Source organism: Dama dama, chromosome 24, assembly GCF_033118175.1.
Source record: "Dama dama isolate Ldn47 chromosome 24, ASM3311817v1, whole genome shotgun sequence".
Classification (NCBI taxonomy): Eukaryota; Metazoa; Chordata; class Mammalia; order Artiodactyla; family Cervidae; genus Dama; species Dama dama.
Window position 1 is genome coordinate 36,433,099 of NC_083704.1, and position 23,538 is coordinate 36,456,636.

Here is a 23,538-nt window from a genome sequence, read left to right on the forward strand (position 1 = left end):
GTAAGAGTCCCTGTGTATTTAGAGGACTGTATACTTCATGAGTCCCCTGGGCATCTCATTGAAAAGCTTGGGTCTTAGGATATCCATCTGGCAGAGGATTATGTGGTGGTGGTTGTTGGGGGTGGGGGCTGGAAAATAATTTATGAAAACCTAGCCATGAATGATGAAGAGGAGGGAGATGCAGATATAGGAATTTAATACCTTCCTTCTCTCCCTTCCCCTCATACTGTGGTTAAGGTAGAAGGAAGAAAAATCCTAAACTGGTACATCTGGGAGTAGCAAGAGTTTAGAAAAGGGAGAGCTTGCCCAATCCCCTCCAAAGGTACAGCGATGAGTATCTGTTGTTCTGCCTGCCTAAAGTCCTCTCTGCCATATTTTTAGAGGAGCATCACCATCTGGAATCTGGGTGAATCTCACCTCCCTTTCTCTTGGTTCACATAGTTTAGGTGCTGACCACTGAATCTACTGGAGTGGACCCACGTGACCCAGAGCTGGCCATCTGGCATGTTCCATCCTTGAGCCATGGTGGTCACGCTCAAGTAGGCCTCTTCACACCTAATACGGGGACTTGGCCTTAGCAACAGGGAAGAGGTGCTGGCTTTCAACTGGACCTTGGAACTCCCAGAGGAGTGCTCATGGAGAAGATTCACCTGCAGAGAGGAGGGCAGAGTCAAGAAAACTATAGAGGGCCTTCTCTAGCGGTTAAGACACTGTGCTCTCACTGCAGAGGCATGAATTCGATACCTGGTCAGGGCACGAAGATCCTTCACGCCATACTGCACAGCCAAAACACAGAGAACAAAACCAACAAGCACAGAAAACTACAGAGAGGCAGAGAGAGTGCCTTGTTTAAGCCCTTGAACTCTGGCACACAGGAAATTACAATCACCATTTAGACATCTTGGTGATGTGAGCCAATAAATTCCTTTCCCATTGGATAGGAATTCCTCTGTTCATCATTTATCCCCAAGCAAAGAATGGAAACTGAACAATATGAGTGAAATAAATTTCCAATCTCATTTGTAAGGAGTGGAAAAGATGTGTTAATGTGTTTTCCCTCAGACTTTGTAATACTGGGTATTTCCATTCTAGAACAGTCTTAGCGTAGATTTTCTGGGTTAGCCTACAAGCAATTAGTAACTGACATTTTGAGATTTAACCTACAAGATTTGGGGCTTCCCAGGTAAGATGAGATGCAGGTTTGATCCCTGGTTCAGGAAGATCCCCTGGTGGAGGGCATGGCAACCCACTCCAGTATTCTTGTCTGTAGAATCCGTATACAGAGGAGCCTGGTGGGCTACGGTCCACTGGGTCTCAAAGGTCAAACACAACTGAAGTGACTTAGCACACACACACACACAGGATTTGCCTACATTAAAAAAGAAATCATTGACAAGACTGTAAATTCTGAATTCTTCCTAACTTCCTTCCACCAAAAAACCAATGAGCAGGAGGACCTAAAGTTATAAACCAATTGCACTGTGACCAAGACCTCCACCCTCCTTCCCAAATTATCAGGTGTCTCTGTTTAAAGGAATGAGAAACGTGCATTATAAAGGCCTTTTAAAAAAAAAAAAAAAGAAACACTTATAGAAAGGGTACACTGAATATGAGCATAACCAGAATTTATATATTCACTAAAAATCAAAACACAAATTACTTTTTGAATCCAGGAATAATGATATCTGAATGGCAATAGATCCCTCAACCAGAATTTTATACTTTCATTGGAAATGAAAACCTAAGATAAAATGCTTACTCATGAATAACAATGTTTTAATGACAGCATTTTCATCCTACAGAACAATAAACAAATGTAAACACACTTACCTTAGGAAAACAGAAGAAATTTACCTTATCAACTCCATATAATTTCTGCAAAATCTCCAGAATTTTCCAAATGACATTCTTTGGAACTATTAACAAGCATTTTATACACATACACATACACACACACACACAGTCAAAAAGATTAGGAGATGTTACATACTATTTCCAGTCCTGAAAACCCTCATGCACATTTTCATATTTCAGAATGTGAAAAGTCTTGCAGTAGATAACTATTATAATTGGATTAACACGGTATTGCCCAAAGTGAACTTTCAGAAAATTAACTATAGCATTTTGCTTCCTACCCCCACCTCCAAACCCCTATTCCCCAAAGCAACTTTTGGAACAGCTTGTGGAATGAGTTCCATAAAGCAAAGTTTGGGAAACACTAGTTTACTGGCTTCTATCTACACAGATTTTGCTGTCTGAATAATATGTAAGGAACTTTGAGTGACAATTGCACCCATTTGGTTATAACTTTAGCTGACTCCATAATTAGAAATTTAAAATGCAAATTTTTCAAAAGCAAACTGCCTTTACCATTTAGACATGTTGCTGAGATTTATTTGGATTTGGGTACAGTCATATTACTTTCCAGTGTATCTGGTAGAGGTAATAGGCTCCAAAGATCTATAAATATTGAACACAAATAAGATTAGCCATGTCTAAATTTCACATATAAACAAGTCTGACAATTTTAATATGGTAAATGTACTCTGTATTTGGTGGGAAGGGGGAGGTACGTGGCTCTTGGGAAAACTGGGAATGGAATGGAAGCTTTTTCATTTATATTCTGCACAAGCTGTATATGACAGAGATTCATGTTAGCATGGGTGAGGACATGAAACTATGGCTATTGGGCTTCAGAGGTGGCAGCAGAGAATTAAGACATCATTGCCATCTCTCTCTAAATATAATGAAAATCTAACTTTACAACACTCCTCTTAAATGAGCTTTCCTCATGCTACTTGGCTATGCATTAAATCTTGGCATACACAAAAAAATAAAAACACGGTGGTTCTAAAGGTTCATTTATGTTGGCTGGATTAGGAAGATTAACTCCTCAGATGGTGTTCTAAAGAAGTCATCAAATGTAAGTATAATTGAAAATAAAAACCTAAAAAACATTTACATACTGATAGACAAGTGAACAGATAGGATATAGACAAGATACCTCTCCTTAGATACATGACACCTGTGTGTATCATAAAGGATTAAAAAAATAATTCTCTAAGGAACAATAGAGATTCCAGTTTCAGCAAGGTAGAGTTTCTGGAAATAGCATTTCTCACAGCAGAGGCATATGTGCAGAGCAGAAAGGTTTAAGACAAGTTACATTTTAGGTCATTTGTGCTGAAGATATTATTACAATGTAGTAAATTGGATTTATTGCTAGTGCTCTAAAATATTTTAATACTGGATCCTAGAGACAATAATGTCCTCTTCTCTAAAGTAGCCTGTGGGTTCCGTCACCTTGCCAATTCACACAAACATCAGCCATATACTAAAATACAGCATTTCTCAAAATGTGCATGCTTCTGTTGACACATATGATGATTTTAGGTGACCCGGGAGTATTCTCCTATTTTAACAACGAAAGTGGTTATGATGATAAAATACAAATAGCTATACATATTGAATATTTACCATGTGCTGCCAAGCAAAAATTCTAGCTCAATGATTTGAATACTCTTCACAAGACCACTTTGTGGTAGCTGCTTTTATTATTTCCAATGAACAGAAAGAAAATGGAGGCACAGAGAAGCTAAGTAAATTGCTCAAAATCACACAGCTGGAAACAGGCAGAGATTCAAAATGAGTAAATTTAGCTGAAGTCTACGCTTTGCCATTTCATGGATCAATCTGTTTGCTTTTTAAGTGGGTTTGCTTAATAAAGATTTAAGAAAGGTAAGTCTTTGAGTATGAAGTACAATCATACAAGCTGTAGGCAAATGTCTGATGTTAAGATAACAATTTGGGATGGGGAGGGGCGCGCAGAGCTCGAGACTGCGGATCCTTATAGATTGTGAACTGAGTGTGTACGAACAGGTCAGAAATTTGGGTTAAAGTCTGGGTACAGACTCTCTGAGGTGAAAAGCCCCAACTTTCAACTTACCTGCTTTCATTGTGGTCCAGGAAATTCTCTTGTTCAGATAGGAAATCTTCCTACTTTACGCATTTTTAAAGACATCACACAATCACATGTCTATGGAAAATATAAATGATTCAACTAACTCTGAAAAAGAAAAGGCTCGATTATTGTATATTACAATTTAAGGGGGAAAAAAAATCAAGCTTAAGAAAAAGCTGACAATCAAATTAGAAACATTACGGGAAGTTTCTTGCTCATTTTCTCCAGAGGTTAAACCAGATGATTTTTTTAAAAGGGCAGAAGTTTAAGGTCTAGCTAGGGAATAGAGACATGTTTTGTCTGACACTTTTCAATTCAAATTCAACATTTATCAAGTGATTATTAAGTACTTAAAAAAAAAAAAAAAAGCCAGCCAGGAGCTGACAACCTGGGTATACTAAGCTTTCATTATCACAAATTTGTATTTTAAAAACCCAATACCTTTTTTGTAAATATGCAAGAGTTTCTCTGACAATTTCTCTCTTTGTAAAGCCACCTTTCACTGAAACATTTAAAATAAGCTCCTATATCTAAATGAATTCATGGCATTTGGAACTTTAAAAACTCCCCAAATACAGAGTGGGGAAAAAAACTGGATAATTACAGTTCATCTGAGTGCAAGTCATAAAGTAATCAAAAAGTAGTATCTTACAGAGTGGCATTTAAAATTTAAAAAAAAAAAAAGTACTTACCGGCATTTTAAAATTTTTCATGCAATTTGTTATTCATTAAGTCAGAAGAAATTGTGCACTATTTTTTTGATAAGGCAGACAATATTCAAAATTGGCATTAACCAAACACAACTGGCCACCACTATGTGAAAAACCAAATGCTTTAATGAGGCTATCAAGAACAACAGTTCAATTATTTCACTGGATACATTAATATTGATCCATAATATACAGTGCTATGGACCATACAGAAATTATTGCTGCATCCAAGAGCAGGTGACTAGTATTAACATTACAGTACCAAGCGTCCGCAAGAGACAGTCATTTGTCATTTATTTTTTCAAGAAATAGGGTTTTTTTTTTAATATACTGTTATCAACATCAACTTTCCCCAGTGCATTTTTAAAAAATATTAATAAGTGCATTCCTTTGTGCTTTATTTTATATCTTTTAACTTCCTATGTATTTTATTTGTTCTTATTGCTTTAATATTTTAAAACAACCAGAAAGAACTCTGTCATCCTATGTATGACCAGGTTGGTTGTATGGTTTTTTGGCAAAGTCAGAAGGTTTGGTATTTCCATTGCCATACTCAGAGGCAGGTGTACAAGTTTGGCATTTTGGTTACTCCATACGGAGGCCCAACCCCGAGTCACAATTGTGCACTCAGGGATGGGGGGAGTGGTGTGGACCGTTCTCCTTGTCACAAACAGTGAGCCCAAACCACCACCTCTTGGCTTAGCTAGTCCCTAAAACATATGCGCACTCTATTTGGCAAAAAAGAAATAAATAAAACCACCCCCGAGGTTGCAGCATTCCCCTGAGCTTGCTCACCTGTTCCCTCCCAGAAACTGTCTGTTAAGAAGGGGATGGAGAAGCAGGCGATGGTGAGCTCGGGAGCTGCGAGTGTCAGGGCAGTGGTGCAACATGCCATGCTTTCTTTCAACAAAGCTTTCTACAAGCTGGCTTAACCCTGGCCAAATTCCCTGGGCCATGGGCGAGTCAACCTTGTTCTATTTTTAAGAACTCTCACGATCAGCTAAGGAAAACTAGCATCATACCATTGCAATCTTTGACTTTTGCACCCAGCTCCCCTCCCCCCATATAAATATGAAGAGAAAAAACAGACAATGCTATGATTGTATCAATGAACACTATGGTACAATTAGCTGTTCATGCAGATTCGCATCACTATTCTAGGAAAAGAGCTATACAATTAAGAGGGGTTGAAAGAATGGGAACTAATTTTCCCTACCCCCTTAAGTCATAAAGCTATAAAACTGATAGCATCATCAATGTTTCCAAGGATTCTCATTGCCCAACGTGCATGGGAACTATGCAGTTGATTATTTTCATGTAAGCCATCCATTCACATATCTGACAATCACTCCTTCCCCCGAACCCTCCAATACCCATCACCAATTCACATTTGACATTTAAACTGTTTTTCTTAAGACAAAAACAGAAACAAAAAAACCCTCCTGAATAAGGTTTCCTGATGAAAGAAGTTGGCACTCTGTCACTAAAATATATTTCATATTAAAAATATCTGAAGGAAAACTGGAAGTTCTTCTATTGTCTACATAGGCACCATGCTTCACGTCCCTCTTGGTTATAGATACCATCTTGAAACTTTCTCCTACATTACAGTTCAGTCAGTGCTAGAGACTACTGCTATATTTAAGGCACTTCATTCTGAATGGATATGCTTTATGCCACTTGCTATTCAATCGTAGGCTGCTACTGAGAAATTCCATTCAACAGCCTGCCTCTTAACACCATATGTCATCTGTATAAAACATCTAGGCCTGATAGAATATATGTGACACTACCGTTATTGCATAGGACTATACAAGTAGATAATGCACTGAAACTAACTTTACAACATTGCTGTTTGTTAAAACATTGTTATCAAGTAACAGTAATTGGCCAATACAGTATTTCTCTCTTTAAAAAACATTCAGGTTTGCTGAAATAAACCCCAATTTAAATGACCATAACAGGCATATTAACGCTATGGTTATCCTTCTCCAAGAATATTGCTAGTTTTATATCACTAAAAATAAATATGTAAGTTGTTTCTCTTTTGAAAGCCAGTTTTAGCCTATTTATACTACACCTTAAATGTGTGGAAAAACAGTTCTGAGTGAGACTGTAATATACAAAATATTCACAAAGCTCTCTTTAAATGCAAGACCTTGCATAAAAGTTTTCTTTCGTGTGTGTACAAAGAATGCGGAAAACCACTAGTGAGTTGTAAAAATATTGAAAACTTGCCATTTTGAGATGCATTTTCTTACAAATTAATACAAACATAATGAAAATAACAATGATAATAAAGAATCTGTACAAATCAAATGAACAGTAAAACATAATTTAAACATAAAAAGAGTAGAGCCAATTAGAAATGTGCCCAGTTTGGTTTTCTTATCAAAAGTGAAATTGAGAAAACAAAACAACTTTCAGTGCTCCTCAATATTTTGCTTTGAGAGGACATTAATGTCCATTTCAAAATAAAATAAATCTCATGAAAAACTGAATCACATTCATTGATGAGCAAAACTGTAACAGAGCACAGAGTGAAGAGGAAGATGAGACCCCATGTTTCAGAGCCTTGGTCTATATCTCCTTTCAATTCAGTTGCACCTAAGGTATTGGTTGTTTTCTAACCAGACAATCCACATGAAAATGGCTGCATTTTTTTTTTTCTTTTGCAGAATACAGTATTTCTTTAAAGAATTTGTAGTATAAAGACTAAATGATGCTAAAAGGGTACTGTATCTTTAAGGCAGTACCAATGAATCAGTACATTTACAAAATGGAAAAAGGTTAGTACCGATTCCTTTTTTCTTCTTTTTTTTCCCCCACCCCTCTCCTCTCTGTCTCTCTCTCTCTCTCTCCCTTTTTCTCTCTCTCTTTTTTGGTTGCTTTACATTCTTTCAATCAAACTTTACATCTCATTTCCAAGGAAGCTGCAGGCATACAGATAACAAACCAAGTTTCCCCTGAATAAAAACGGACAGAAATTTTTCTGACGCAAAAATCCTCTTGCTCTGAAAGCTAAAGTCTGGGTGTAGTCAGTTCACAGATACTGTACACTACCGTACAATACTTTGGAGGCATTTGTAGTTGTAAAATAGAATATACAAGTCTGTTTCACAAAATTCTAAAAATAAAATATATCCTGGGCTATTGATAAAGCATGAAAAAAAAATTTTTTTTTTCATATTAAAAGAAAATGATCAAGAAAAACCCCTTTCAGGTAAATTATTAAATCTGCTGATCAAGAAAGGAAGCAGTTTGTGAGAAAGCGGAGCGGGGAGAATTTGCTAGCAAGCGTGCTCGGTTTCCTCCATGCTCATACTGCTCCTTCGGCTGCTGGTTTTGGATGCTCCGGGGGACACCGAGGAAAGAAGTGGATCAGTTATGCCAACAGGAGAAAGGGTATCATCCATGAGGATGTCTTCCAGTTTGGACCCCATTTTCGTGGGGACACTGTAGGCTTGGCTGCTCTCAGTCCCAGCTCCGAGGCTGTTGTTGAAGCTGATGGTGCCGTCTGTGAGATCCAGGGTGGTTGTGCACGTGAGGTCTGCATGATGCTGGAGGAGGTCTTGGTTGCAGTTCTCAAGAGCGGGTTCCTGCTTGATGATCCGACTCACCAGATCTGGAGAGCAGAGACCCGTGGATGGGATAAGGGAGAGTCCGTGAGCTCGAGCCTGCATTTCAAGTTCCTAAAAGGAAAACAGAAATCAGACGCTTAACAAGGTGAGCACGGGGGATTTTAGGACAGTGACTACTGAACATGATATTGCAAAGATGGTTAGCGGTCACTATGCATTTGTCCAAACTCAAAGGATATGCATTGCTAACAGTCAACCCTTAGGTCAAGTAGTGATAGTGCTATGTCAGTGTAGATTCATCCACTGTTAGAATGTCTCACTCTGCTGGGGGGTATTAATATCAGGGGAAGCTACATACACGCAGGAGTAGGAGGTATATAGGAACTCTCTACAACTTCAGGTCCATTTTGCTCTGAACCTAAAATTGCCATAAAAAGTAAAGTATTTTTTTAAAAAATCACATACTTGGAAGACAATCAATTGTTAAACATTTTTTTGCTATTTCAAATTAATAAGTGTCATATTCTTTTAAAGTACAGAGTATCACTGGTAACATATGAAATGATTTTTAAGGTGGTATATGGATTTTATTATATATTAGGAAGAGACAGTCTCTCATACACGTTAATGGTCACAATGAAGATAAGTCAAAAAATATAAAAACAAAATGTGAGCTGATTAAAGGAAAATATTCAGTAAATAATATAGTCCCATGGTCCCTAAACCGTACAGAGATATCCGTGGGTACTACAATAAACTCCCAGAATATTGAGACTATTTTAAAGTTTCAAGGGAAATGCACCTTGCGGTGAGAATGATCAAACTCAATATAGTTTTATAGGTCCAGTATCAGATTGTGTTACATTATTTCCCTCCTATCCTATCAACACAGAGCCAGGTCTCAGATGGTTACCATGACTAAAAAGGAAAACAAGCAAACAGAAAACCAAGTCCTGCATGAAAAGTAATGTGGAATGGGAAAGGGGGTGACACTGTCCAAAATGACTTCAAGGCTGGAGAAGCCGTGCCCCAACAGCCACACACATCTCACCGGCAGTAACGTGGTTATTTAAAAATAAAATGAAAATATGATTTTCCTTTCAATTTATACATTTTATCTTCTCAAATGGCTACTAAATTATTAAGACCTAACAATGGTAGGTCTTTCTTTGGCTTAAGGTGCAATGAAAAGGTTACTCTGATACTAAGGGCACTGGGAACAAATAAAGATTGGATAATAATAGCAAAAGGTATGACAGTTCCCTAAGAGTAACTAAAGTCACATCATTTAACCCATCTCATCAAGGCAAAGGGAGTTATTTTGTTTTAATTCCACAAGAAAGCTCTTATGTGTAAGAGGAACAATCTCTTCCTACAACTTTTTCACATCCTTCCTATTACAGACTGAATTGTGTCCCCTCCCCAAAATGACTGGAGAAGAAAATGGCAACCCACTGCAGTATTCCTGCCTGGAAAATCCGATGGACAGAGGAGTCTGGTGGGCTCAGGGGATCATAGTCCATGAAGTCGAAAAAGAGTCGGACATGACTCAGTGACTAAAAGACAACCCTCAAGTCATACACTGAAATCCTAACCTCCACTAACTCAGATGTGGCAGTATGTGGAAACAGTGTCTTTAAAGAGGTGATTAAGTTAAAATGAGATCTTTAGGGTGGGTCCTCATCTAATATGCATGAGGAGCTGCAAGGACACAGAGACACAAATAGGAAAAGCCTTTCAAACAAGCTCCTTCGTGTCTCCCTTTCTGAGTATCCTTAAGTGAAAGTCGCTCAGTCGTGTCAGACTCTTTGTGACCCCATGGACTATATAGTCCATGGGATTCTCCAGGCCAGAATACTGGAGTGGGTAGCCTTTCCCTTCTCCAGGGGATCTTCCCAACCCAGGAATTGAATTCAGGTCTCCCACATGGCAGGCTGATTCTTTACCAGCTGAACCACAAGGGAAGCCCAAGATACAAGAGTATCCTTAGATCCCCCATAAAATGAGCCATATAGACAACAATTGACCCCAAAGAGCATTTTGCTCCTATGTGCCAATGCTATCTTCCTATGTTTCATGATGCAATAAATAGAATATATATCTGAAGCAAGTCACCTTGCATCAGGAGAGAAGGCTAAGGACACAACAAGTCAAACCTCTCAACCTTTGCCCACAAGCCTAGAAACACATGTCATGTTCAGCCTGTATGAAAGGCTGTCTGATCTGCAAGGGCATCCTCTAGATTCACTACAAGTGAGAGACAGGAGTCTGAGATGTCACAACAGTATCTGTGTGTTCCTCCACGTGATTTCCAGACACACAAGTGTCCCTGGGCATCATTCTAAAACCATGGGCTGTTTAATAATAAAATTCCAGTCCCAGTGATATTAAGGATTCATGGTCTTTCTTCTGTGAACATTTTTGCATGCATCACTTAGGGTGAAAATGAAAGGAATCCCTTAGGCTCAAGCTGAACACATGCACTACTGTACATCTACACCCATGTGATAAAAGCAGTGCCCCCACACTTATAGTATGTCTTAAAAAAAAAAAAGTTGAATGAACAGAGGCACACATCTTATTCTAATCTTTTGTTATTTAATTTAAAATGTTTACCAGCCAATTAAACTTTTACTTAGATTGTTAAATAGTGTGACAAGTCTCATCTAGAAAATTCAGGTTCACTGCATGACAAAGCTTTCCTAATTAATAATGCTTTCCATGATACACAAAAGTCCTAAAGGCTGCTTCACTGGCACTGGAAGAAACCCAAGACATAGACACCATGCAATTTCCAATTCATACTTTTCACAGTATTTCTATTTCACATGAATGGATATATTTGGAACCTAAGTGACTAAACAATCACAATAAAGCATCTGGGCACAACATTTCACCAACCAATCAACATGTAACTTTGTTTTATATGTGTTTCTGTTTAAAGACACCTTGTTTACAATAAAATCATTGATTTGTTAAACCTAGCCTCTTTTTCAGAATAGTTATTATATGCTAATATTTGTATTGAGATGCAGATGGTGACTGCAGCCATGAAATTAAAAGACAAAAAGTAAGAAAAGTGATGATCTTGGAAGAAAAGTAATGACCAACCTAGACAGCATATTGAAAAGCAGAGACATTACTTTGCCAACAACGGTCCGTCTAGTCAAAGCTATAGTTTTTCCAGTAGTCATGTATGGATGTGAGAGTTGGACTATAAAGAAAGATGAGCGCCGAAGAATTGATGCTCTTGAACTGTGGTGTTGGAGAAGACTCTTGAGAGTCCCCTGGACTGCAAGGAGATCCAACCAGTTCATCCCAAAGGAAATCAGTCTTGAATATTCATTGGAAGGACTGATGTTGAAGTTGAAACTCCAGTACTTTGGCCACCTGATGCAAAGAACTGACTCATTGGAAAAGACCCTGATGCTGGGAAAGATTGAAGGCAGGAGAAGAAGGGGATGACAGAGGATGAGATGGTTGGATGGCATCACCAACTCAATGGACATGAGTTTGAGTAAACTCCAGGAATTGGTGATGGACAGGGAGGCCTGGCATGCTGCAGTCCATGGGATCACAAAGAGTCGGACATGACTGAGTAACTGAACTGAAGTGAATACTTGTATAAAGAAATTACACATTAGTATGAGTTGCTTTTAAAAATGGGTATATATACAAAGTGTAAGAGACTAAAGACCTGTGGCTAATTACTGAAGAGATGGAACATAAAGCAAGCAGCCAAAGTCAAAAAAGGAAAGAGGGTAAGGGGGATTTCCAAATGACACATAACCTCTGTTTCACTACCAAGATTCTAAAATGCTTTCCTGAGAAGAAAACCATCTTTTGCCTCTCTGATCTGGGACTGAGGATCACTGCAGTGAAACGAGAGATGTGACATCTAGAAATGTTGATAGTGTTGTGGGGTATTAACGAGATCAGAGATCATAAGTAATCTGCTGTTAAGTAAATTTAATGTTGGGGTATAAACACCACTTGATAGCCTTTAAAGTGCCATATTCTGCATTGCTATTCCACAATTATTTGCACTGGAAACATGAAGAAAAAAAAAAAAAGAAAGAAACCATTGATATATGGCAAAACTGGTTACAAGTAGGTCCATCTACTCAAGAAGAAGATAAAATGTCATTCACCCTTATTGGTTGGTTGTGTTCAAAGTAAGCAAGTAAAGTAAAATCACTCTTGCCAACTCCTTTAATCATAAGCAAAAAAGTAAGTTTTTCTTTCTCCCAGACAGTTTGAAAGGAAGTTGCATCTTTATATTTATCATGAAAAGCCAAGCAACAAAGAACCACCAGGAGCTGATATGAAAGGGGTCCCTGATCTCATGCTTACACTGGTATGTATACTCCCTCAATGGAATGACATAAGAAGCCCATGTATTATGAAAATCACTTTTCTCCCTTTAAGAGTAAGTTAAAGATACATATGGAAAACTCCATTATCTGGAACAATTTCTGAAATTTATATCCTGATGATAAGATTTTCAAGGTGTCCCCAGGTTCCCTATAAACATGAGCTTTGACCACAGATTGCACCTCCTTTAATACAAAGACACCTTTGTACTTAACAACTGCTGTGAGTTGTCATGATTTGCAGTAGTTATAGCTATGGACAAAAATCTGTGCCTCCCCTGCCAAATTCATATGGTGAAACAATTCCCAATAGGATGGTATTTGGAGATAGGGTTCTGGGAGGTAATTAGGTCACAAGCAGGGGACCTTCACGAATGGGATGAGGCCCTTATAAAAGAGACCCCAGAGAGACCCTGCAACCCTTTGCAGTGTGAAGTTATACCAAGAAAGCAGCTATCTATGAACTAAGAAGCAGGACCTCAATCCCACAATGAAACGGCCAGCATCAGATTTCCCAGCCTCTAGAACTGTGAAAAATAAATGTTTGATGTGTAAACCTCTCTATCTATGGTGCTTTTTATCACATGAGCATGATTGGTCAAAGACAGTTATGTGCTCCAGAGTTGCTATGAACACTGAATTAGTGAATGCTGAACCACTGCTCCTGGTGAAAACAGAGGATTACTTTCCTGCAAGCATCTGAACATGAGCTCCCCCAGTGGTTCAGAGGTAAAGAATCTGCCTGCCAAGGTTTGATTCCTGGATCTGGAAGATCTGCTGGTGTCGGAAATGGCAACCTACTCCAGTATTGTTGCCTGGGAAATCCCTTAGACAGAGGAGCCTGACAGGCTACAGTCCATAGGGTCGCAAAAAGAGTCAGACGCGACTTATCGACTAAACAACTATGATAAAGCATCCGGGCACAACATTCCACCAACTAATCAACATGTAACTTTGTTTTGTGTGTCTCTGTTTAAAGACAACTTGTTTACAACACATCACTGACTCACTAATATTAAACCCAAGTCCAACAGGACCACAACTCATGCCTGAATGAAACATATCTCCCTAAAGCACATCACAGCCTTGCTATGCTCAGAAAGACGAGAAAGGACTTCAGGCCCATGCTCACAGGCCACCTTAAAGAGCGAATCAGCCCCAAACCCCACAAAATGTGAACAACATGACACTGAAAACACAGCAAAAAGGACGCCTGTTTATCGTATGAGCTTAAAGAAGAAGACAGAGCATTGTTCAACCTTAACTCGGAATAAACACAACAGCCAGGTCACATTTGCCACTCTGACCATCTGTGAACGAGCACGTAAGTGCCACAAGAGTCGATTCTGGGGTTTCAAATAAATTTTTTGCACGGAAGCAAAAACACAAAATAGAATCCACAAATAATGAATACAGACTATATGAGGATCACGTTAAGTCAAGTGCCTTACGGCTCATTCTACCCCATCTTCGCCATCTTCAAGTCACCTTCACCCTGCACACGCCTGGTACCTGTATTCTGAGTAACAAGTGCCGGTTGGCGTGTTCCAGCTTCTTCTGTCTGTTTTCAAGCTCTTTGGCACGTTGCTGTTCCCGTTGCAACTTTCGGATATAGTCCACGGATGCTTTTAAAATGGTTCCCTTGTTCCAGCGCATGTCTCTGGAAAGAAAATGGAAGGATACAGAGAGTTTCAGTGTTGGATGCTCCATGAAAATTCAATATTCAGAGCATTCAGTTTCTCAAGATGAAATAACAATTAGAAGTTGAGAATCACTATCAAGGACTGAGTGCTAGTCATGTGCTGGACACAGTCCACTCACATCTTCTATCTTATCTTACTTCAACCAGACAGGCGCCTGGTGAAGGAGGACCACTGTGCGTGTGCTCAATCAGAGACGATTCAAATAGCCTTCCGTCCCAGAGCTACGTGAAGGCAGGGTCAGGACTTAAACTTAGGTCTGCTGATGACAAAGTCAATATTCTTAAACACTATATTCAATAGTTATAGCTTTCTAGGATTATAAAATTAAAACAGAGTAATACACAGTTAAAAAAATTCTGTGAGATCCCACTACTTAATTGTATGCATCATAAAAGTGGCATCCTCGGGTTTTATCACGAATATTCATAGGCCGGTTATAAATTCTCTCAATCTCCATGTCCTCATCAATAAAATGGTGATGCTATGCTTTGGTGAGCAGCCCCATAGGTATGTTGCTAGAATCAAAGTAGACGCTGTATACGAGTATGCTGAGAAAAGTCTAGAATACAGTTCCAACAATGGAGCAGGCGCTGTGCTAGGATTCAACATCGTAATTACCACAGCTACCTTTAAATAACATTTACTGCCTGACAGGTACTTTTTAAAGTGGTTTTCTGCTCATTTAATCATGACAACCTTAATTGGTAGACACTAATATTATCCCCATTTTATAGACTGGAAAACAAAGGCACAAACAGGTGAAGTAATTTGCTCTAAGTATACAGCTAGGAAATGGTCAAGCCAGGAAGCCTGGAGCATCTGGCACCAGACTCCATGCCCTAAACCACCTTCCTCTCAAGAGACTGGGTCCTCAAGACAACTAGACTAGATAGAAATAGAATACTCGGGGAGAATTTCCTCCCTAAGTCACACATCTGACAGGTTTTCTAATTCAAACGCAGGCAGCCTGAGCTTGCTGCCTTTTGGTTTTTAAACACTATAGCTCTAATGCATTCCTATATGAGAAAAATGCCATTAAGGTGTAGGTAAGGTGGTGGTTTAGTAGCTAAATCATGTCTGACTTTTGCGACCCCTTGGACTGTAGCCTGCCAGGCTCCTCTGTCCATGGAATTTTCTAGGCAAGAATACTAGAGTAGGTTGCCATTTCCTTCTCCAGGGGATATTCCCGACCCAGGGATAGAACCCATCTCCTGCACTATAGGCGGATTCTTACCAACTGAGCTACCCGGGAAGATGTAGGTAAAAGTGAGTTAAAAAACTTACAGCACCCCAGAAAAATCACTAAGAATAAAATTATAACTACATAGTAATATTTCTATAGTGCTTTAAATTAACCTGAGCTCTTTTATAGAAAATATCCATGATAATAATGAGAATGGTAAAACCAAAAATAATTTTATGTATGGAAAACCTCCTATGCCATAAGCTACAGCTGCTAAAAGCAGATTGGAAGTATCAGCTGGGACATGTGAATGGTGGTGGTTTAGTTGCTAAGTCATGTCTGACTCTTGCAATCCCATGGAGTGTAGCCTGCCAGGCTCTTTGTCCATGTGATTCTCCAGGTGAGAATACTGGAGTGGGTTGCCATTTCCTTCTCCAGAGGATCTTCCCGACCCAGCAATTGAAGCCAGGTATCCTGCATTGCAGCCAGAATCTTTATTGACTGAGCTGTGAGGGACACACCATAATCTATAGCTGCTAAAAGATCAGAAGCATCAGCTGGGATATGTGAATGGAGGAACATTAAAACAAGCCACCAAATAATTGATCCTCACATGGGTTAGATGGAGAACAAAACAGAAGCTCTCCCACGAGATGCTGAGCTACAGCCCCTGGAGAACCCCCTGGGGTTGATCCCTGGGGTCTGGGCACCAAAAATGGCAACCCAGGGAGGTACCCTGAGATGCTAAGAGTGAGCACAGAGCCAACCTGCTCAGGGCTACAAGGGAAACAACAGATCTGCCTCAGCAGCCAGAGAGAAATCAAATCATGATGAAAGATGCCTTCACTAGGCCAACAAGGTGAGAAACCCGTAATTAAACATGAAAGCAGATACTCTGGGTTTAAGAGGTGATGATTCTAATCACTTGGGCTTCCCTGGGGGCTCAGATGGTAAAGAATCCACCTGCAATGCAGGAGATGTGGGTTTGATCCCTGGGTTGGGAAGATCTCCTGGAGGAGGGCATGGCAACCTAATACAGTATTCTCTCCTGGAGAATCCCTATGGACAGAGGAGCCTGGCGGGCTATAGTCCATGGTGTCCCAAAGAGTCGGAACAACTGAGTGACTAAGCACAGCATTAAAATCACTTAGCTCGGGTTTCACTTCCTTGTGAGACCCAATTAATTAATTATGCTTTGGGGTTTTCAATGTTTTTTTTTTTTTGCAATGAGAGCAATCTTTTTTTTTTTTTTTTCACACAGAAGTGTAAACAGATCCCCATTACATAAGTCACTAAAGGCAGACCTAGTCTAGGGTAGGAGGGGGTGTGGGGCTGAGACTGTGATCAGCTTGACTATATCTCTGTAGCAGCCCCAAGGTCTGTGCCAGAAAGCTGGCATAGGACAGAACAGATGCAGTCCGATGTATCTTAAAACAATGCCTACAATTAAAGATTGTTATCAGTTCAGATTATAAACACATAAGTATTCTAATACAATAAAGAAGATATGCAAATAGAGGCTTTCACTGCAGCCCCATAATTTCATAATATGTTGCTAAAGAGATCCATGTGCTGCAGTTTAAAAGAATATGCTAAAAAGTGAAAGCTGATAAAGAACAGGAAAACGGGAATTCAATTTCAACTATCATGCAAGACTGACTATAGGAAATGAAGGTCACAGCCCCTTCGTGGGATGCATTTGTGCTGCAGAACTGAGAATTTGAATGTTTTGAGTTTCAAAACGGCTTTCCTTGAAACCTGGGAAAGCGAAATGTTGATGACGGAGACTTTGCTTGAACATTCATCAAAACCACCTTAGAATGGGCAATGGTTTTATTTTGTCACAAATTCTCTGACAATAATGTGAATAGCAAATTTAATAAGCCTTGCATGAATAATGCTTGATTTCATCTTTACATTTTATTAGGTAGCTAAAAGGTCATATTCAGAGGCTAATTTCATAGAATGCCTGTGGGAGCCATTAAAATGTATACATCTTCAAGCCCTTTACTTCAAATGGGCCAATTTCTAATGGATAAAAATTGTGTATTTGTTGTCCTATTTGCTGACATTGCTGGTAGGAAAATTATCTTTACAACCATTATCTCTGAAAGAGCGCATTAGAGACTGGAAGCTGAAATCCAAATTAGCTGACCGGTGCTTATAAGAAGATTAAAAATTTCTTTTTTTCCCCTTGATTGGTAAAACAAACAAAGGGCATATAATTTGGGGGGAAAAAAAACTGACCTTTTATCTACTGAAGATTGTTAAACTTGAAATCTCCAATATCAGCTCTCAGTGCCTATATTGTATGAGTTTAAAAGCAAATAAATAGCCAACAAATCTTGCTTTATCACCTACTGAAATCTCTGTCCAGTATGAACTGATGAAATAATTTTTTTAGTAGTTCAGTGTTTGTCAGAGATTCTCAGATTTCACTAAGTCACCTTCCCACCTCCAAAGTTGAACAGCTCACGTCCAATAATCTTTTTGAACAACTCAGTTCACTTCTCTTGAGATTTTAGTTTGATGAACCAACCAAAAGAAAGGGGCAAGTGGTATGCATAAATGAAACCAAAGGAAAAAGGGATACTTCTTTGGTTTTATCTGCACACTTTTTGCAACATATGAAAAAACATTAAGGTACGAAAAAATATACGATGCAATTGTACTCACGGATCATTTGACTTGGGAATCAAAGTACCTAGTTCCTTAATGCGGTCATTTATGTTAAATCTTCTTCTTCGTTCAACTTCAAGAAAAGAGCACAGGAAAGGGCTATTAGTAACGGTGCCATATACGCATTTAGCACATCTCATTAAAGGCATGTGTGTATTATCTCTGCTTGGTTGGGACAATGGAAACCTGAATCTATATTTCCCAGTTACTTTCCTGTTTTTGGTACTGAGGTTAAAGCCTTTTAAAAGATATGATACCTTGGTACAGAACTGTATCATTTATGAAGCCCTGAGATTATAATTTCTCATTTGACCCTAGTAACCTCTGAAATTGGAGCTACCATCCTCAGTTACAAGTGACAAAAACTACCTAGGTGATATCAGAGAGCTGACGAGGACACGATAAGTGGAGGACAGCCTGACACAGTAAGTGGAGAATAGCCAGTACTCGACCCTGATCCTCCAGATCGGAGGCAGCAAGTTTTCCGCAAAGGGCCAGAGAGTGAGCTCTCTGTGGGCCAAACAGCAAAAATAAGCACATAATTAAGTATCTACACAGCAAAAGACAAAACAGATTTCCATAAATTTTGTGTTGACAAAATTCAAAATGTACCAATATTAACTGAATACGATTTTCGACGATGCAAGTTTACTAACAAGAATCACTGGATATTGAAACTTGGATTTTATATAATTTTCACATATCATAAAATATTATTCTTTGGACATTTTAAACCATTTAAAAATGTAAAAAAACATTCTCAGTCTACAGGCCATACAAAAACCCTTCCTCCAGCCCAGGAATACCCAACAGAAACATAATGCAAGTTTCACATGTACTTTTTAGTTTTCTAGCAGTCTCATTAAATGAGTAAAAAGAAAGAAGTGAAATCTACTTTAATATTTTTATTAAACTCAATATATCAAAAACATTATAATATTAACATGTAAACTATATACAACTTTATAAATTAAATATTTAACATCCTTTTATTTGTACTAACTTTTCAAAATCCAGTGTGCATTTTATACTTGCAGCAAATCACAATTTGAATTAGGCACATTTCAAATGCTCAACAGGCAGACATGTCCACTGGCTACAATAATGAATAAAATAATCCTAGAAATCAAGCATCTTCAACTATACTATGCATCTTAACAGCAATTCTTCTTTTATAAACCTAGCTGTATGTTCAAATGAATAATCATCTTCTTGGGGGAAGGGGGGTGAAATAGTAGGCATATGACTTAATAAATGTTTTAAATTTACCTAGTCTGAAAATAAATTCCAAATAACTTAAAGTCTAATAAATTAGATTAAAGGTATTAATATTTTACTTTGCATATACAAAATCTAATATATATTTATATTTGACTCACTAACATTCTGCATGCTTAATAAATAGTATTGAATAAAAAGTATTCACTACTTTCTCAATACATACTACATTTTTTTTAAGCTGAGTGATTATTTCTATGATTAAATCAGTTATGCATAACACAGTCTTATCATCAGACTTTTATAAAATAGAAATAGTAAGGGATAATCACTGGCTCTGAAAAAGAAATTTTTGGACCTCTGATCTAGCTAACTTCTTCCAAAACTCTGAAGCAATTTCCAAGCATATAATATTCATAAAAAATCAAACATTACTGAAATACATAAAAATGAAATAAAAGTCTCTAATCAGCCAGATACCACCACTGTAAAATTTGTTACATATCCTTGGTGATTATTTTTATGTTCTAAGAATAAGCACACATGTGGCCTAGGGGTGCACCCAGGAAACAGATCTTGAGGCTCTCCTTGATCTATATCCACTTCCTGGTAAACTCATTTAGGATTATGGTTTTGAATACCACATATACAATGATGACTATCATATTTGCAGCCCAAACATCTCCCTGGAACTCTAGACTCATAAGTCTACTAGTAGAGACTTATGAAGGTCATATGGAAGTCCTCCATAGAAAGGTCCAGTCGGCAGCCCTGACACTGCAAACCTCAGCCCCTGATCTTCCTTTTTTCAATAAGCCTCACCCACGGGCTCCCTCACCTCACTGTAACTCCATCTTTCCAGTTGCTTAGGGCAGAAACTTAGAATCAATTCTGTAGCTCTATTTCTTTCACATCCTATATTCAATCCATCATCAAAATCTGCTGGCTCTCTCTCTGAAATACTTTCAGAAGTCATCCACTTCAAATCTCTGCTGCTGCCTGATAGAAACCATCAGTATCTCTCGCCTGGATTATTGCAGTCCTCCCAAGTGGTACCTCTGCTTCACCCAGGCCCTTCATTCCCTGCCCCCATTAGTCTATCTACAGTGCATAAGCTGTGAAAACATGAGTCAGAGTTTGTTAATCTCTTGCTGAAAACCCTTCAATTGCTTGCCCTTGACGTGTCCTACAGGATCTGGGAGTTCCCATCCCTCTGATCTCATTTCTCTTCCTCTCCTCCTCTGATCATGTTTTATTGTGACTCATCTGTGTTCCTCCTATCCTCAGCTTCATGAGCTTCTTGGTCTTCCTCAACCAAATCAGACACACTCCCCACTTTTAGGGCCTCACATTGCTGTTCCCCCTGCCTGGAACACTCTTGCCCCAGATAACTGAATGGCTCTGCCCTCACCCTCTTCCAGTAGTGACTCAAATTTACCTATGAGCCCTCCCTGACTTCCTATTTAGAAGGGACCCACCTCCTCCCGTGCCCATCCCAACACTCCACTCCCCTATCTGCACTCAGCCTCCTTATAGGACTTTCTGACATCTAACATCTACATATTTCATTCACTCATTCATTTAATCATAGAGCTCTCTACCATCTAACATTTGCATGTTTCTATTTATTTATATATGCTTAGTCATTGATGCCTTCCAAGTACCCATAGGAGCCTAGCACACACTAGGCCTCCAACAACTATGAAGCGAATAAAGTATGACATCACTAAAGCAGAATTACACGAAAACCCATTCTGTATCTATCCTTTTACACGTACCAGTGCATTGTTGACACCTATTATCATCAACATTTGTATGTACTACATTTTATTTTTAATTCAGTGCCTCCCTCCCAACTATGTTTTTACTATAAGTGATATCAGCTTGAAAAAAATGGCAAAATATGTGAAACAGTGTAAAGAAAAAGTAAGAAATAACTCTTCACACCATCCAACATCTATATGCCTGAGGAAACTGCCAATGATAAGGCTGACTCCTAGATTTTCTTCTACACATACACACACACACACACACACACACACACACACACACACACACACACACGCATACACAGTGTGTTCCTTTTACATAACGGGATCCTAAACACATTTCTGTGCTGTTTGCTCTCCTTCCTCAGTAATTCATTGTAGACAAATGAAACAGACCAACACCATTCTTCTTAAGAGCCACAGAGTGTCCTTTACAAATCCGCTACTGGTAAATATGTAGACTATTTCCAATGTCTCCCTTCTTTTTCAAAGGTCTAACGACTATTTTTGCTAGTGGTCGCATGTACTTTTTATTCCCCTCACAGTACTTAGCCTATGCTGAAAACACCATCTGCATGAATCCGTTTGCTCATCCATTCTGTTCGCCTCTGACTCACATGGAAGCTTCTCAGGGTAGGAGACAGATCTGTCTGCCTGGTTCACCTCTGTAGAAAAGTGCGCTATACATAATGGGGCTCAAAAAGTAGCTACGCATGAATAAATGAATGTAATCTTTAGCCCATTTTGGCAGGAACTCTTACAAGACAAATTCCTAGAAGAGGAAAAGCCAATGGGCAAGTGAACCTTGAGTATTAATTTCTAATGGCTCAATGACATCTTAAGACTGCTTTATTGCCCTCAGAGTTGGAGCTGATAATGTTTGCACTTTACAGACAACCCTGAACTTGAGAGTTCAGGTGACGAAGTAAAAGCAGATACTGTTTTTGCCAACATCCAGCTTAGTTTCCCACATTTCAGTTTAGGAGACGCTTTAGAGACTGCCTCATTATCTCATTTCTAATGTATCTGAAAATAAGAAATATCTTAGAGTAAAGTTACTTGGAAACCAGAGGAGACTTTAGAAATATTAGTCAAAATCTCTGGTTAATAGGTGAGGGACGTTTCTTCTAAGTGAAAGGGTACCTGGGAAGAGCAGGATCTATTCAAAGAAAACACACAGACATAACCACCTTCCCCTAAGGACTCAGCAATTCCATTTCCTAGCATTCACCCTGGAAAACTAACTCCACTGTACACAGAGAGGCATGTCTGCAAATGTTCACTGTGGCATTGTTTATAATAGGGAGAAACTGGAAACAGAACTAACACTTAGCAGTAGGAGGATTACTAAATATCACAAGTCACATGTGGAACACCATGCAACAATTTTTTTTTTAAAGTAGATAGATCTAGATGAGTAATAGCAAAAGGTCTTTAGGACACACTGTTGAGTAAAAAACCAGGCATCAATATGAGGCTGTCTGTGTTAAATCACAAACAAAATCATTCTATTACAATCTCTGCATGCATAAGGGTGTGTATTCTTAAATACACAGGAAAAGGTTGCAAAGACAAATAACAAATTGAAAAAAAAACCAACAATGATTATTTTTAGGGCTCAGAGAAGAACTGTGAGCTTATCCTATCATTTTTACATGGACAAAGTGTTTATACATAACTTCATCCTTAAAAATCAATTTAGGAAAAAGAGCACAGGGGATCTTAAGATGAGAAATTCACACAGACACAATTTTCTACTTCCAAGTTCAACCCCTTTTTTTTTTTTTTGCAGCCTCTTGAACTTGTTTATGTAACAAAAATCTTGAATTTTCATAGGTAAAAGCATAAAGATATGATCAAGAGTAAAGTAAGCATGTAAGAAAGTAATTTTAAACATTAGGAGACTTCTATTTTTTCTGTTTTAATGCTTAATTATTAAAAAAGCATTTTTAAATTTTTATTTTACAGTACTGTTAGACTTTTAAAAATCACTTCCTCATAGAAAGTTATACAACAAATGGCAATCCTTCTACAGATAGAAGACCTTTTTTTATTGTTTTTTATTTTTTATTTTTCCCATTTATTTTTATTAGTTGGAGGCTAATTACTTTACAATATTGTAGTGGTTTCTGCCATACATTGACATAAATCAGCCATGGATTTAAGAAGACCTTTTTTTAAATAACAATTAAAGTCAGAAATGTGGGAGGCTACCACACCTCACTCAATGACTCTCCTCCAGATGTTTCATTTTTTTCTTTTAAATCTCACTGGAGAAGGTGATTCCATAATCCCTTCTCTTAGTTAAGTGCCAGAGTGAGCAACTTATAATTGGGTAGTCAGGGATCAAGATTCCCTCTT

At 38.5% G+C, this 23,538-nt stretch overlaps 1 protein-coding gene across 6 annotated transcripts in view; it reads right to left on the minus strand.

The window, feature by feature from the left end:
* Positions 1-4,775: 4,775 nt before the first annotated feature.
* The window catches only part of MITF (melanocyte inducing transcription factor), a 221,828-nt gene continuing 203,065 nt past the window's right edge, over positions 4,776-23,538 (minus strand). For all 6 annotated transcript variants that reach the window (XM_061128094.1, XM_061128098.1, XM_061128095.1 and 3 more), the window contains 3 exons: positions 18,188-18,263; positions 14,138-14,285; positions 4,776-8,363 (listed from right to left, as the gene is read on the minus strand). In XM_061128094.1, coding sequence (XP_060984077.1) covers positions 7,962-8,363; positions 14,138-14,285; positions 18,188-18,263 — 626 coding nt within the window. In that variant the 3' untranslated portion in view covers positions 4,776-7,961. The remainder of the gene's footprint in view (positions 8,364-14,137; positions 14,286-18,187; positions 18,264-23,538) is intronic.